The sequence below is a fragment of the Taudactylus pleione genome, unplaced genomic scaffold (genome assembly GCF_031769625.1).
Source record: "Taudactylus pleione unplaced genomic scaffold, aTauple2 ptg000198l, whole genome shotgun sequence".
Lineage (NCBI taxonomy): Eukaryota > Metazoa > Chordata > Amphibia > Anura > Myobatrachidae > Taudactylus > Taudactylus pleione.
Window position 1 is genome coordinate 15,481,948 of NW_028284600.1, and position 18,154 is coordinate 15,500,101.

Genomic DNA, 18,154 nt, shown 5'->3' on the forward strand with positions numbered 1-18,154 from the left:
TGTCCGTGGCAAACAGCTGGCCAGTGGCCCGGTTTGCTGGTAAAATTGAACGACTGTCAGCTCTATAGGGCACTGGACACATCATACTGTATCCTCAAAATTAGATTTTAGCCTATTTGACAGGGAAACCATGGCACATCATTAAGTTCAATTTTATCGAGTACAGGAAAAAAAATGTTCATTATTAGATAACCAATTTGTCTTTATGATAAAGAGCATATTTCAAGATTGTGAGGTTAACAAGCAGGTCCTAAAATCCTAATCTACGCTGCAATCCAGCATTTTTCTGGGCCATATAGTGGATACTTTTAGTTGAGTTATTTCGGACCTACATATAAAAATTTATTTTAACAGAAGCTGTTCATTTGCATTACAGGGCATAAGAAATGCTTACACGCGCAAAATTACTGTTGACGCATTACCACTATATAGTGGCAGAATTAGTGTATAAATAATACTGATTTGCTGCTGGGTAAAGCTATAAGTGGACACCTGAATGGGTCTTCCATGTAATCACCAACATGGCATTGCTTGAGACAGAACAAATATATTATTTATAAATGTATATATACCTCTTCTCCGCTTTTCTCTCTTCCAAGAGCGTACTGTTCAGTAGACTCAATATATCGCACCGGAATATTATATACTCTTCTGTTGTATAACACAACAAGTGTGAATGGCTGATTAGAGTCTTGCCCCGTGCTTTTTCTCACTAGGAAAGAGCCATCCTGTTGGAACAGACATCAGGGTAACCTTTATGCCATCGCTGTTACTATGGAGGAATCAGAATATTAAGCATATAGGGAACTGTACCTTGGATGTCGCTTGCAAAGCGTCTTCTGCTGTCTTGCGATCAAACGATGCAGCATACCATTCCTTATTATGCACGCCAGCATCCTGTAAAAATAAAGCACATCTAATAATCTATACTGGCATGTGAGCACACAGTGATTTTGTTTTTCTCTCCCAATATCACTAACCATGTAACAATGACTGCAGATGGGCACTAAGGAAGTGCCTAAGTGTTTTGTTATTACTGGGGATCTCTGAGTCAGGAGAAATATCTAACTTCTGTTACGGGATTATCTGTATACTCACTCATTCAATATTATATATAATATATATTTATTTTCATTCAATAATTGTCTAGAAGGGTATCCGATCATTGGGTCCATTCATATCCAATTGCCTATATTACTTGGGAGATCTAGAAGTATAATATGTATAGCCAAGTAATAGCTTTCTAATTACCCCGGTACAGCTTTACTTGCCGAATGAATCAAAAATAAGTTTTGAGAGAAAATTATTTTCATGGTTGAGATGGTGGAGCAGGTGCTTACACAGCATTTTTCATATAAAGGTCTTTTAACTTAAAAATAATATATTACTGCTACTTAGCCATGTAATATTTAAGTTATTAGCAGTAAATAACAAAATATACTGGATAGGATTTACAAAAAGCAATATATTCTGTATTACACAGTTTGTCTTTTCCATGCAATACTTAACATTCTATATTTTATTGATCAAAATTTGTTCAATATTCTTTTTCATACCTGTTCCACTATACTGCCATGCCGACTTGGGGTAACCAGATAGCGATTTACTACTTCAGGAGGTTCTGCAAATCAGATAAATACATTAGAAACATTTTCTGAACACTGAAATTAAATGGAAGATGCAGGGATTCATCAGCAAGTCCCAAGTCCTGTTGGTTTTTGTCGTTCTAGTTGAATTATTATTTTTTAAATGAACTGTACTGAATACAGTTCTCACTTCACACTTTATCTCAAGGTTATATATTTACATTTATTAAAGAGGAAAAAAACAACAATTGAACAGAGTGCAGTAAATATATTTTAATGATTTTTTTTGCGAGCACATTTTGTTTTCAATGTGTTCAACAATTTTGTATTGTATTATCTACCCATGTCAAATTTAGTTATGAACTTCTTTGCAGCTCAAGCATAATCTAACTTCAGTAAATATATGGAAAGCTAATATACACTTACTTTGTACAGATATTACATTAGATTTGAGAACAGGAACTGGAACTGGTAACCTGGGGTAAAAATTATACATCTGATTATTCGGGTGTTTAAAAAAAAAAAAAAATAATAATAATACAAGCATGCCTGCTTCCAGTAAAACATATAACCCCCCCCCCCCCTTTTTTTAATAAATATTTTGGAGTGAAATTTTCATTATAATCAAACAAGTTGTTACGAATCAATGCAAATAATTTTTATAATAATTAAAAAAAACGAAAAAAAAGTAATGGGCTTAAAATCAATGTAGGGCAAAAAAACTTTTTATTTATGATTGTACAGTGAATAGTATTTCTGCCATTGATCACTGCAGGTGTCTCCCATACAAAATATAAAGAACTGGCACTGAAAAGGTAGAATATTGAGATCTCTAGCTGCTTGATTTACTATCCTTGGTTACTGTCTCTCCCCTGTCTGCCCACTCCTCCCCTTTAGACTATGTAAGGGGTATATTTACTAAAGTGCGGATTTATAGAAGTGAAGGTGTTTCCCATAGCAACCTATCAGGTTCTACTTATTTATCTAGCACCTCCAAGAAGACAATAGCTAGAATCTGATTGGTTGTTCTAACCAACACTTCCACTTCTATAAACCCGCACTTTAGTAAATATACCTCTCTCAAGAGCAGGACTCCCTTCCCTCACTTATACCATGTCCTCCTCCCCCTGCCTACCATGGCACTAAACCTTTGGGTTCTGCCATCCTGCTGCTTACTTGAGTATTATGACAGCTGATGCAACAATGTTTATAAACCTTGTCCCATGTCCTGCAATGTTCTGTACTGTAAGTCACTTTTTCTGTTTGTTTTGTTCATAGTGTTTCTGTACTATCTAAGGCACTGCGGGACCCTTGTGGCGCCATATAAATAAAGGATAATAATGATATGTGGTGCCCATACTTTATCACTTATACACGTACAGTATTTATAGCAAAGGAAGAACCATTTGAAAGTCAGGCACCCTGGGGATAACCTCTTGTCGTTCTCTCAGATTTGGTGGCGTATTCATTTACATTCTAGACAAACTCGTTTACATTCTGGAATCTCTAAAGGGACACAGTGGACTCTACATCAGTTGTTGGTGAACATAATTATAACAGGGTTGCCTACCCTCCCGATTTGGGCGGGAGCCTCCCGATAATCGGGTGCAGCTCCCGCCCCCTCCGGAAAGGCAGGCAAGCCTCCCGGTGGCTGCTGATCCCCCCGAAATCCTCCGCAATTTACTCTTAACCCCCGCTGCGAGGGTAGCCAGTGACGCGATTCGCGTCATTTTGGCCCCGCCCCCTGCTTCACAATGCCTGTATTATCGGCATTGTGTAGCGGGGCGGGGCCAAAATGACGCGATCGCGTAACGCTTACAAATGTCAGGCACCCGTCCAGGCACGCCCCCTTTTTCGGCCACGCCCCCCGCTGCCCTGCTGATCTGGCTGCTCCCTCCCGGAAGGAGCAGCCAGAAAGTCGGCAACTATGAATTATAATAGGGAAGGATTAGGAATTTTAACATATCGCTCCATTATAACATCCTAAAATATTTGACAAGAGGTTATCCCAGAGTGCTTTCTCCCCATTTAGCTCTTCCTTTGCTATAAAAAGAGTATCAATTGGTTACTTACAAGCTATCTAGTGTTGAAATATTCGGCATTGTAAATATTGCCCCTTATTTATAGGCATCCTTGCCTACCCTCCCGATGTGGCCGGGAGCCTCCCGAAAATCGGGTGCCGATGCCAGCCCCCCAGAAAGGCAGGCAAGCCCGTCCCCCGGTGACATGTCCACACCCCTCCGTGGTTGTAAGTATAGATCCCGGCAGCCGGGGGGGGGGGGTGGAGGGGGTGCTGAATTGTGTCATCATAGCTCCGCCCCCGGGTGCACAATGCCATTAATCACAGCATTGTGAAGAGAGGGCGGAGCCACGATGATACGATCACGCTGCAATGCCCCCATGCTCCTCCTGAAATGGCGCGCAGCTGCCGGGTCCCGCCCCCTTTGATCGCGTCACGCCCCCAGCCGTGTAAGCCCGACAGCTCCCTCCCGGAAGGAGGGAGCTAAATGTAGGCAAGCCTGTTTATAGGGGTATTTGTATGAAACACCAGCATACATTTTAGTCTGTATAACCAATAACATTTCATCTATAATCTGTTGTCTTGTTAAATAGTAATTAGTAGTCATTTTGTTTTTTTATGCAGTAGTTTATCTCACTATGTTTAGTAAACATACATGTAAGTACTGGTGTTTAAGCTGTGGTGTGGTGGGGGGAGGGGCAAGAACATTTTGTTATATGAAAAATTAATTTGATAATATAATATTTACATATACAGCACCAGCATATTCCATTGCGCTTCACACTTATGTGATGCAGCGCTCTGCCAGATGTAGCTGCCCTTATGGGGCCCTTACGGTTACTGGAGTTTGAGATCTTTTCCCTAAATAGTGTTCAGGGGGTAGATTTACTAAAGCTTTTAAAACATACAAGTGGTAATGTTGCCCATAGCAAACTGAATCTAGCTATCATTTCTCTATTGCATTCTAGAAAATGATACACAGAATCTGATTGGTTGCTATGGGCAACATTACCACTTGTCTGTTTTAGAAGCTTTAGTAAATATACTCCAAGGTGTCTACTTTATAAATAAAAGTACTTACTTATGAGCTAAAGGGGGCACCGTGGGAAGTTCTGCCCCAGCACTGGGTACTCTTTTCCGCTGCAAAACTGCGGGACGTTCTGTAATAGAAAATATGGAATACTTTTAAAATGCCCTTTTGTTTATGCATGTTTGTGTATACACACACTAAAATATTTTAGACTATTAGTAGATCACATTGACAAATTAAATAAATTACATACAGCTAATACTCTCTTCTAAGCGGTCATATATTTCTCTAATACACAGTTAATGTGAGCAATACACACACATGCATCATATATACTGTGAATGTACTCCCTAGTATTAAATATACAAGCTATATATTTCCAAGGTGAATTCTAATATCCTTTTATTTCCAATAAGGGTTATATTATTCCTTATAATATACAAGTTTCAGTTTGAAAGAAAACAGATTTCTTGTAAAACAAGATGGAGAAGGCACGCTGACTACACTTACAGGGGCAATCCATTTAGCTGCGATGATCTTGCAGGTGCGAATCATCACGGCAACAGTCGCAGTTTACAGCAGTCTGAACCTGCACGAAAATGCTCGCAGCCCCATAGGGCTCCAAGCAAAGTTGTGCGAATTCTGGCTGTGAGTTTTATTGAATTGGATTGAGCCCATAGTCTGAGTGCTACTCCAATAGTGTCTGCATTAATATAGAAAGAATAAAAGTAGTATGAGAGAAAGCACTCTCTATTCTGGGACTTCATTTCAATGATAACGGTTCCTTGTTTGAATCAAACTTCGGAATAAACTAACATATGAACACCACAGAAATGGAGGCCTGAGAGAGAGGGGGGAAGGTAGAGAGTTCTCTCCCTTTCTTACTGTGTTATATTTATATCAAGATGTGCCCAGAATCCTCAGCATTCACTAAGAACATTATTAATGCTATTCTAGCTATGAGATGAACACTATATAAAAAAACAGGGAATGTTAGTTCCACCTATTGAGAATAAATAATTTGAACTGTGCTAGAGCGCCCAATGTGCTTGTATAACTTAAATTTAGTGAAACATAAAAAGAGACAAAATGAATATAATATAAATACAGTAAAAAGTGTTGTGCAAAATGCAATCTGTGCAAATGTGCGATAAAGACTGTCATACGTTCTGTAATATATACTAGGTACGTAACGTAAAAAATACCATTTGAACTTAAAAAACTTCACTTTCAACTGTATAAGAAGAACATATAATTTCATGCAGTAAAGTGCAAAAGACAGGCTGTGTATAACAACCACATTCCCAAATTGTCAATATCAATTAGTGTTCTAGAATATATAAATAAAAAATGTGCAGTAAAATATATCAAGAAGAGTCTATAGATTGATTTTTTTACTCAATCAATTTTTTTTTTCAAATGATATCTAAACATAAATAAAAACATACAATCTATTCAAAATATTCAATAAAAAATTAAGAGAGCTTATCTGGTGAAACAAAGGTAAGTTCATGAATAGTCAAGTACACACACACACACACACACACACACGGTCGGCTCCAGGGGAAGCAACGCCCGATGCATGATGGGCAACAGATGCAGTGCGCCACCGAAAATGGGGGCGTGGCCAAATTACCATAGGCCACCCATTAAATAATATTATATGGAGGTATGCCCATATGGCACGCCTCCCGTTAACATCAGGCTGCGGCGAGCCCAGCACTAAGTCAGTAGCTGGGCTGCCCCCAGCTCTCTCCCTGCACTGAATGGATGCCGCGCGCATGCATTCCTCTTCTCCGGGGCCGGCACCGCCGCACAACTGACAAAGTGTCCTGCGGGTGGAACAGCAGGGCAGTGCCCGAAAAACGTGACTGTCCCGTTGAAATTGGGAATGGCTGGGAGGGGTGTGCCCTCTATGGGGTGGCACCCCTGTTCGACCGCACTGGCCGTGTGTGTGTGTGTGTGTGTGTGTGTGAAATATATATATATATATATATATATATATACACACATACATACAGTCATGTGCATAAATATTGTGACATTGACAGAATTTTCATATTTTGGCCTCTATTCACCACAACAATGGCTTTGAAATGAAACAAACAAGAGGTGCTTTAACTGCAGACTTTCAGATTTAATTTGAGGGTAATTACATCCAAATCAGGTGAACGGTGTAGGAATTACAACGGTTTCTATATGTGCCTCACACTTTTTAAGGGGCCAAAAGTAATGGGACTATCAACTCAAAAGCTATTTCATGGACAGGTGTGGGCTATTCCCTCGTTATTTCATTATCAATTAAGCAGGTTAAAGGTCTGGAGTTGATTATAGTTGTGACATTTGCATTTGGAATCAGTTGCTGTCGACTCTCAATATGAGATCCAAAGTGCTGTCACTATCAGTGAAGCAAGCCATCATTAGGCTGAAAAATCAAAACAAACCCATCAGAGAGATAGCAAAAACATTAGGTGTGGCCAAATCAACTGTTTGGAACATTCTTAAAAAGAAAGAACGCACCGCAGAGCTCAGCAACACCAAAAGACCCGGAAGACCACGGAAAACAACTGTGGTGGATGACAGAAGAATTATTTCCCTGGTGAAGAAACACCCCTTCACAACAGTTGGCCAAATCAAGCACTCTCCAGGAGGTAGGTGTATATGTGTCAAAGTCAACAATCAAGAGAAGACTTCACAAGAGTGAATATAGAGGGTTCACCACAAGATGTAAACCATTGGTGAGCCTCAAAAACAGGAAGACCAAATTAGAGTTTGCCAAACAACATCTAAAAAAGCCATTACAGTTCTGGAACAACATCCTATGGACAGATGAGACAAAGATCAACTTGTACCAGAGTGATGGGAAGAGAAGAGTATGGAGAAGGAAAGGAACTGCTCATGATCCAAAACATACCACCTCATCAGTGAAGCATGGTGGTGGTAGTATCATGGCGTGGGCATGTATGGCTGCCAATGGAACTGGTTCCCTTGTATTTATTGATAATGTGACTGCTGTAAAAAGCAGCAGAATGAATTCTGAAGTGTTTTCGGGCAATATTATATGCTCATATTCAGTCAAATGCTTCAGAACTCATTGGACGGCACTTCACAGTGCAGATGGACAATGACCCGAAGCATACTGCAAAAGCAACCAAAGAGTTTTTTAAGGCTAAAAAGTGGAATGTTATGCAATGGCCAAGTCAATCCCCTGACCTGAATCCGATTGAGCATGCATTTCACTTGATGAAGACAAAACTGAAGGGAAAATGCCCCAAGAACAAGCAGGAACTGAACACATTTGCAGTAGAGGCCTGGCAGAGCATCACCAGGGATGAAACCCAGCGTCTGGTGATGTCTATGCGTTCCAGACTTCAGGCTGTAATTGCCTGCAAAGGATTTGCAACAAAGTATTAAAAAGTGAAAGTTAGATTTAGGATTGTTTAGTTTGTCCCATTACTTTTGGCCCCTTAAAAAGTGGGAGGCACATATAGAAACCGTTGTAATTCCTACACAGTTCACCTGATTTGGATGTAATTACCCTCAAATTAAATCTGAAAGTCTGCAGTTAAAGCACATCTTGTTTGTTTAATTTCAAAGCCATTGTGGTGGTGAATAGAGGCCAAAATATGAAAATCCTGTCAATGTCCCAATATTTATGCACCTGACTGTGTTTGTGTGTGTGTGTGTGTATGTATATATATATATATATATATATATATATATATATATACACACACACACACACACACATATATACAGTGCCTTGCAGAAGTATTCACCCAATTGGCCTTTTACCTTTTTTGTTAAATTACAACCTATAATTTTATTTTTATATCTAAATTTTATGTGATGGATCTGCACAAAATAGTCTAATTTGGTGAAGTGAAATGAGAAAAATCTATATATAAAAAATAATCTTTATAAATAAAATTCTGAAAATTGGCATGTGCATATGTAATCACCCCCTTTGCTATGAAGCCCCTCAAAAGTTCTGGTGCAACCAATTACCTTCAGAAGTCACATAATTAGTGAAATGAAGTCCACCTGTGTGAAATCTTCATGTCACATGATCTGTCAGTATAAACACACCTTTTCTGAAAGGCCCCAGAGGCTGCAACACCACTAAGCAAGAGGCATCACACCATGAAAACCAAGGAGCTCTCCAAACAAGTCAAGGACAAAGTTGTTGAGAAGTACAATTCTGGGTTGGGTTATAAAAAAATATCCAAATCTTTGATGATCCCCCGCAGCACCATCAAATCCATCATCATCAAATGGAAAGAACATGGTACCACAACAAACCTGCCAAGAGAGAGCCGCCCACCAAAACTCACAGACCGGGCAAGGAGGGCATTAATCAGAGAGGCAGCACAGAGACCAAAGGTAACCCTGAAGGAGCTTCAGAGTTCCACAGCAGAGACTGGTGTATCTGTGCATGTGATCACAATAAGCTGTACACTCCATAGAGCTGGGCTTTATGGAAGAGTGGCCAGAAAATAGCCATTACCTAGTGATAAAAATAAGAAGACACAATTTGAGTTTGCCAAAAGGCATGTGGGTGACTCCCCAAATGTATGGAGGAAGGTGCTCTGGTCAGATGAGACTAAAATTTTCCTTTTTGGCCACCAAGAAAAATGCTATGTCTGGCGCAAACCCAACACATCCCATCACCCCAAGAACACCATCCCCACAGTGAAACATGGTGGTGGCAGCATCATGCTGTGGGGATGTTTTTCAGCAGCAGCGACTGGGAAACTGATTCGAGTCGAGGGAAAGATGGATGGTGCTAAATACAGGGATATTCTTGAGCAAAACCTGTTTCAGTCTGCCTGTGATTTGAGACTGGGACAGAGGTTCCCCTTCCAGCAGGACAATGACCTGAAGCATACTGCTAAAGCAACACTCAAGTGGTTTAAGGGGAAACATTTAAATGTGTTGGAATGGCCTAGTCAAAGCCCAGATCTCAGTCCAATTGAGAATCTGTGGTCAGACTTGAAGATTGCTGTTCAAAAGCAAAAACTATCCAACATGAAGGAGCTGGAGCAGTTTTGCCTGGAGGAATGGGCAAAAATCCCAGGGGCAAGATGTGGCAAGCTCATAGAGACTTATCCAAAGCGACTTGAAGCTGTAATTGCCGCAAAAGGTGGCTCGACAAAGTACTGATTTTAGGGGGGTGAATAGTTATGCACGCTGAATTTTTTCTGTTATGTTGTCCTAAATGCTGTTTGATTCACAATATAAAAAAAAACACAGCTTCACAGTTGTAGGCATGTTCTGTGAGTGAAATAATACATATACCCTCTCTCTCTCTCTCTCTCTCTCTATATATATATATATATTGTGACACAGTTAGTTTAGGGGGTCCCTCTCCTGGGTAGAGGACTCCTTCCTTACACACACACACACAGCAGCAGGGAAGCAGCACACCAGTCTGGATGCAAGTACAAGCTGGTCGGCGCCAGTCTTTATTGTACAATGACAGAAATATAAAGAAAACATAAATATAAATCCTAGCCCTGTCGGGGCACTAACTTCACAGGTAGTTCCCTCACTACCAGAGCCTGGCAGGGCCTAATGCCCTCGCCAGCAACAAAGCACAACACAGTACTCACAAATAGGTTTTTCAAGTGTCTCTGAGCAAACTCCCTGCCTGCTCTCCCAGGTGAGACACTCAGCCCTAAACACACTAGGCTTATATTGGCCACTCTCAGGTGGAAAACTAACAAGCCTGTTACCAGGCTGCGAGAACCAAAACCTGGAGTGGCCGTGGGTGGAGCCCTCCCTCTCCTCTCACCCACAACCCCCAGGTCCCAAACCGGCTTTTCAAAAAGCTGAAACTCAAGCCTGCTACACTGCAGACTTTCTCCTGGGGGTTTAAAACACAAAAGACAGGAATCTGGGACAAATGTACCTGCCACAGACCACTTTACCAGTGATCCTATCACATATCCCCCCTCTTTGTTTCGACCTGTGGGGCGGAACAACTGAAGCCCCCAAACAATGAACGCGTGACAACGCATCAGCATTGGCCAGCTGGCTTCCTGGCCTGTGTTCCACTGAAAATTTAAAAGTTTGTAACGCCAAGAACCATCTTGTAATTCTCACATTACTGTCCTTATTTTCAGACATCCACTTCAGAGGTGCATGGTCAGTGATCAATTTGAACTTTCTTCCGACCAAGTAGTACCTGAGAGCCTCTAACGCCCACTTTATGGCCAACGCCTCCTTCTCCACTGTGGCATAGTTTCTCTCATGTACATTCAACTTTCTGCTAAGATAGAAAATAGGGTGTTCCTCACCCTTCTTGTTCTGGGACAGGACCGCTCCTGTACCTACTTCTGATGCATCGGTTTGTACTATGAATTCCCTTTCAAAATTAGGAGTCATCAGGACTGGTTGGGAACACAACGCTACTTTCAACACCTGAAAAGCTTTCTCTGCCTCAGGACTCCATTCTACCATGACTTTTTGTTTGCCTTTGGTCAGGTCAGTCAGTGGGACTGCCATGGTGGCAAAGTTGGGTATAAACCTCCTGTAGTACCCCGTAATTCCCAAGAAGGCTCTCACCTGCTTCTTATTCAGAGGCCGTGGCCAGTTTTGTATGGCATCAACTTTATTGAGCTGAGGCTTTATCAGGCCTCTGCCAATGGTGTATCCCAGATATTTTACTTCCTCCATGCCTAGACAACACTTTTTTGGGTTGGCTGTCAAACCTGCCTTATAGATGGAGTCCAACACTGCTTGTACCCTGGGTAAGTGAGACTGCCAATCTGGACTGTGAACGACCCCGTCATCCAGATAAGCAGCCGCATACCGTCTATGGGGCCTTAGAATCCTGTCCATCATTCTTTGGAAGGTAGCAGGTGCCCCATGTAGCCCGAAGGGCAACATCTTGTACTGAAACAAGCCCTCTGGCGCTGAAAAAGCTGTCTTTTGTTTGGTGCTCTCGGTTAACGGTACTTGCCAATACCCTTTGGTTAGGTCACGAGTGGTTAAATACCTTGCCGTCCCTAGTCTCTCAATCAGTTCATCCACTCTTGGCATCGGGTAGGCATCGAATTTTGAAACACTGTTCAAATTTCGGAAGTCATTGCAGAAACGCACACTCCCGTCGGGCTTTGGAATCAACACAATGGGACTTGACCATTCACTATGTGATTCTTCAATAACCCCTAACTCTAGCATATTTTTAATTTCTTTCGACACCGATTCTCTTTGTGCTTCTGGTAACCTATAGGGCTTTAGATTAACTTTAACCCCTGGGTCAGTGATGATGTCATATTTAATGACCGAGGTTTTCCCAGGTACGTCAGAGAACAGCACCCTATTTCTAATCAGAAACTCCTTGACCTCTTGTTGTTGAATTGCCGACAGGGTTTTTGCCACTGTCACTTCGGGAACTAAGGGCCCTGGACTTACTGGAGGGTCTCGGACGGCCGACAGTACCGTTCTATCTTTCCAGGGCTTTACCAGATTTATATGGTATATCTGTTCCGGCTTTCTTTTCCCCGGCTGGTAAACTTTGTAATTGACCTGCCCCACTGTTTCTAAGATTTCAAAGGGCCCTTGCCATTTAGCCAAAAGTTTATTTTCCACAGTGGGAACCAATACTAACACTCTGTCACCAGGAGCAAAGCTGCGTAACCGAGCATTGCGGTTGTATACCCTCTGCTGTGCCTGTTGAGCCTGTTCCAGGTGCTCTCTCACTATCGGCACTACCGCAGCAATTCTCTCCTGCATTTGAGAAACATACTCAATCACCGTTTTGTAAGGACTAGACTGCCCCTCCCATGTCTCTTTGGCAATGTCTAGTAACCCCCTTGGGTGTCTCCCATACAACAAGTCGAAGGGTGAAAACCCGGTGGGAGGACTGGGGAACTTCTCTTATGGCCAACAATAAATACGGCAATAAGTAGTCCCAATCCCTACCATCCTTGTCGACCACTTTCCTAAGCATGTGTTTTAACGTCTTGTTAAACCTCTCGACCAGCCCATCGGTTTGGGGGTGATAAACCGAAGTTCTTAACTGTTCGATTTTGAACAGGCGGCATAACTCTTTCATGACTTTGCACATAAACGGTGTACCCTGGTCAGTTAGTATCTCCTTAGGTATACCCAGCCGGCTAAAGACATGAACTAGCTCTCTGGCAATGGTCTTGGTTGACGTATTGCGCAACGGGATCGCTTCCGGGTACCTGGTAGCGTAATCCATTATGACCAGAATATACTGGTGTCCCCTGGCAGACTTCATTAAGGGTCCAACCAAATCCATCGCTATTCTTTCAAACGGCACCTCTATGATAGGCAATGGAACTAGTGGACCCTTAAAATGTGGCCTGGGAGCATGATGCTGACACTCAGGGCAGGATGTGCAAAAGTCAGATACCTCTTTATGAAGCCCGGGCCAGAAAAACCTCTGCATTATTCGCTCAGTGGTTTTCTCTACCCCTAGATGGCCTGCCGTTATATGACCATGGGCCAGATCCAACACTGTTCTTCTGTAGGCTTTGGGAACTATTAGTTGTTCCACAACATCTTCCCCCTTCTTAGTCACCTGATATAACAAATCCTGCCACATTGCCATGTGGGGATAGGACAAAGGACTATCAGGGTCTACGGGTTTACCATCAACTACTTTTACATTCTCCCTGGCTTTTACCAAAGTAGGGTCATTCAACTGCTCCACGGCAAAGACCTCCCTTCTGACCTCTAAATCAGGCAGACGATCACCTGGCCCAACAACACTTCCCACCTCAATGGGAGGCACATCAGTTGGCGGGCCACCGTCACGCTCCGCATTCTCTAGTTCGCCAATCATAGTAGAAAAAGGGAATAACTCTGACTCAGAAGAAACTCCCTCCTCCACTACATCGACAACCTTCTCAAATGGATCGGGGTTGTTCACCTCTGGAACAAAATGGCTTTCCCACAACTTCCAGAAGTGAGCAAAGTCTCTCCCCAATATTGCATCGCACATCAGACCATGTACCAAACCTACAGAAACTATAGCAGGACCACATGGTGTCTCGATGTTCACCTCGGCAGTAACATAATATCGATTATCCCCATGTATGCAGGTCACACCAACAGTTTTCCCCTCACGTCGCAAGGGGTTCACCAGCTCAGCTTTTATAAGTGTCACCAAGCTACCAGAGTCTAACAGTGCCTCTACTCGGTTGCCATCTACAGTGAGTACACACATGTGCTTATCAGTCACAGCCTGCCGGTCAGCCGTACAGGCTATCTGTGCAAAGAAAGACCCCCTGCGGTAGACATGAGCAGCATCACATTGCATAGGTTCAGTTGTAAGTGCACAATTAGCGGCAATATGGCCGAAGCCACCACATCGGAAACACTGAGTCATATTAATGTCTAGTTGTTTACGGGGCAAGAACCTTCCCAGCCTGGCAGGCCTGTCTCCAGGTTCTACACCCTCAGTCTTAGGTACATTCCACCGCCCAGCACCCTTCTCCCCTGGAACAGTCTTACCAGTGTCTGTGGGAGTTCGCCATCGGGGCTCGGTGGGGCATACTCATCAGCTCCTCAGCCGCCACGTACCTCTCCACCAGCTCGACCAACTGGTCCGCGGACTTAGGGTCTGCATGGCTCACCCACTTGCGCAGAGTCACAGGTAATGATCGCAGGTACCGGTCCATCACGACCCTTTCCACGATCTGTGGTCCCGTCAGCGTCTCGGGCTGTAGCCATTTTGAGGACAGATGGACGAGGTCATGCATCTGTGAATGTGGAGGCTTGTCCTTATGGAACTCCCAGCGGTGGACCCGTTGGGCACGAACAAAGGTTTAGTTTTTTATAGTCCTTGGCATCAGCCAGGCATAAGTCGAAATATGCTTTTTGTGGCTCCCCAGACAAAAAAGGTGCCACCAGACTTGCCCACTGCTCCTTGGGCCAACTCCCCCTCTCGGCCGTTCTTTCAAATGCGGCGAGATAGGCCTCTACATCATCGCCCGAAGTCATCTTTTGGAGGAAGTGACTGGCTCGTACGGAGTGAGTGGTGGTGGGAGGGCCAGTATTAACATCTCTGGGCCGGGCGACCAGGTGCTGTACCACCTCTCTTATGGCCTGGCTGTTTTCCGCTAAGGCCTGGCGGGTTTCCTCAATGGCGACCTGTTGATGTCTGTTAGTCTCCTGCTGAAGTTTGTTTGTCTCCTGCTGAGCTGCTGTAGCTTGAAGCAAGGCCTTAATAATGTCCTCCATTTTGTCCTGGGGTGTAGGTTGGAAGCTGAACCTTGCCTCTCTGAGCATTGGCTGACGCCTCCTCTATGGGACTCCAAGGACACAGTGTTATTTCCACACTCACAAATTGGGTGTCTGTCCCTTTAATTTTCAAACGGAAAGTTTTCCTCTCGCTGCAACTTCAGTGTGTGTGGGTGCCCGCATTCTCCACCATATTGTGACACAGTTAGGTTAGGGGGTCCCTCTCCTGGGTACACACACACACAGCAGCAGGGAAGCAGCACACCTGTCTGGATGCAAGTACAAGCTGGACGGCGCCAGTCTTTATTGTACAATGACAGAAATATAAAGAAAACATAAATATAAATCCTAGCCCTGTCGGGGCACTAACTTCACAGGTAGTTCCCTCACTACCAGAGCCTGGCAGGGCCTAATGCCCTCGCCAGCAACAAAGCACAGCACAGTACTCACAAATAGGTTTTTCAAGTGTCTCTGAGCAAACTCCCTGCCTGCTCTCCCAGGTGCGACACTCAGCCCTAAACACACTAGGCTTATATTGGCCACTCTCAGGTGGAAAACTAACAAGCCTGTTACCAGGCTGCGAGAACCAAAACCTGGAGTGGCCGTGGGTGGAGCCCTCCCTCTCCTCTCACCCACAACCCCCAGGTCCCAAACCGGCTTTTCAAAAAGCCGAAACTCAAGCCTGCTACACTGCAGACTTTCTCCTGGGGGTTTAAAACACAAAAGACAGGAATCTGGGACAAATGTACCTGCCACAGACCACTTTACCAGTGATCCTATCACAACACACATACATACACACCGATTAAAATAGATCTAAATCAATCAAAATCGATGTGTTTCAGGGGCTAAAATCACACATTACAACACTTGAAATCTAAAAAAAAATGTCTGTTAGTAAATATGTGATTTAGCCCCTGAAACCAACAGATGTTTTTTATATATTTAGATCAATTTAATGATTAAAATTGAACTTTTGTAAATTTATCCCCAAGTGTGTGAGGTGGTTCGACGAGAGATACCATCATTTGATCAGAATGGATTTACCATCTGTGAAAGTTAATTTGTCGAACTTGATGGGATTTCCTGCATAACTGTAGAGATCTTCATCTTTGAGGCTTGTTTCAGTCTGTCTTGTGCTGGAGCAGAACTTCCCACAGTGCCCCCTTCGGCTCATAAGTAAGTGATTTTATAAACACCTGGGGGTATATTTACTAAAAGTCGATGTTTGGTAGATTTTGTATTTCAGGGTCTAAATCATACATTTACTAACAGATGATTTTTGACATAATTGTTTTAAACGGGTTGGGTATGAAATCCCGGCTGTCGAGATGCCGCTGGTCAGAATACTGACAGCGGCATCCCGACAGCCTGAATCCCGTCACACATAGGAACGCATGGTAAGTATTTTCCCATCCCTTACCCTAATCCTTCCCGGTGCCTAACCCTAATCTTCCCCCCCTAGTGCCTAAGCCTAACCTCCCCCTCCCCGCAAACTAAATCTAACACCTCCCTCCACAGTGCCTAAACCTAACCTCCGCCCCTAGTGCCTAAACCTAACCTCCCCCTCCCGGCACCTTAATCCTAACACTCCCTTCCCGATGCCTAACCCTAATCTTCCCCCGTAGTGCCTAACCCTAACTCCGCACTCTAACCTTCCCCTAACACCCAGATAATTACCTTTGGGATGCCGACAGTCGGGATACTGGTGCCGGGATCCCGAACTGTCTGGATTTTGGCGCCGGTATTTAGACCGTTGGCATCCCGCGCGCCGGGATGCCGACTACTAAATCGTGTTAGTAAATGTGTGATTTAGGGGTTTCTTTACTGAAAATGAATTGTTTTGGTCGATGTTGTGTTTCAGGGTCTAACTTACACATTTACTTAGAGATTAATTTTTGATATCGTTTAAAAAAAAAATTTCAAAAATAATCTGTTAGTAAATGTGTGATTTAGACCCCAAGACCCACTTCGACCAAAGTCGACTTTCAGTAAATATACCCCCTGGACACTGTTTAGTGAAAGTCTCAAACCCAAATAGCCGTAAGGGCTACACGAGAATAACTACATTTAACAGACACTGCATCACTGTTAATTGTGAAGCGCAACGGTTGAAAAAATGTACTCATCCCAATCTTAGATATATAGGGCCAGATGTACTAAGCTCTGAAAAGTGATAAACTGGAGAGTGATAAACCACCAGCCAATCGGCTCCCAACTGTCATTTTTCAAACACAGGGGTCTATTTACTAAGTATTAGGAGGCAGAGTGAAAAGTGATAAGGTGCCAGCCAATCAGCTCCTAACTGCCATCTCACAGGCCGTGTTTGAAAAATGACAGTTGGGAGCTGATTGGCTGGTACCTTATGACTTTTCCCTCTGTCTCCAAACATTGCTTAGTAAATAGATCCCACAGCCTGTAACATGACAGTTGGGAGCTGAGTGGGTGATGGTTTATCACTCTCCAGTTTATCACTTTTCATAGCGTAGTACATCTCCCAAATTGTTTCAGTGATTTAATTACATATTCTATCCTCACTGATATATATCTATATATATATCTATATATATATATATATATATATATATATATATATATATATACTGTAAATTTATTCATGATTTAACACCATGCTCCTTCACCCTACATTTTTTTTTAAATATTGCTCAAAATCAGGATCTGTAATTGCAAAACTCAACTACTTTTTTTGTTAAAACTAAATACAGTACAAAGTACTGTACAGTATAGAACTGCATCCTACAAGCCACACAGTAGCCCAGATATCGCTGATTAGTAGGGCCGCATGCAAAACTCATCGATATGGGGGCGATTTAATTTATAGTTGCTGGCGTTTCCATACTGTTACAATGGCACATTGTGGGTTTTCCCCGCAATTAAATCGACCCCAATGGGTTAATTGTACCAAAAATATTGAAGGAACTGCTATCCACTAAGTGGAATAATTACATACATGAAGAGGAGGGGCTATGTAACATGATCTCTGCTAAAGCTTGGCTCGGACGAAGAGATGGTCCGTTAGTATACACTAAGCACTTTGCTGGCATGGTTTAATGCAGTGATCAGCAACAGCCACCCCTACAGTTGCTCCCCTGAGGCTTTACCAGCGGGTTCCGGTGCTGCTGCGCTGTAGCTACTCTCTACTGTATACTGGCTGGATGAGCTGCTGTGCTGCAGCTACTCCCTACTTTACACTGGCCGGATGAGCTGCTATGCTCTAGCTCAGTGGTTCTCAAACTCGGTCCTCAGGACCCCACACAGTTCACGTTTTTCTGATCACCC

At 43.1% G+C, this 18,154-nt stretch overlaps 1 protein-coding gene across 6 annotated transcripts in view; it reads right to left on the reverse strand.

Moving 5' to 3' along the window:
* BLNK (B cell linker) overlaps positions 1-18,154 on the reverse strand; it is an 80,317-nt gene that overhangs the window by 2,509 nt on the left and 59,654 nt on the right. For all 6 annotated transcript variants that reach the window (XM_088476931.1, XM_088476929.1, XM_088476927.1 and 3 more), the window contains 5 exons: positions 4,688-4,766; positions 2,013-2,062; positions 1,557-1,621; positions 814-897; positions 573-728 (listed from right to left, as the gene is read on the reverse strand). In XM_088476931.1, the coding sequence (XP_088333057.1) occupies positions 573-728; positions 814-897; positions 1,557-1,621; positions 2,013-2,062; positions 4,688-4,766 (434 nt within the window). The remainder of the gene's footprint in view (positions 1-572; positions 729-813; positions 898-1,556; positions 1,622-2,012; positions 2,063-4,687; positions 4,767-18,154) is intronic.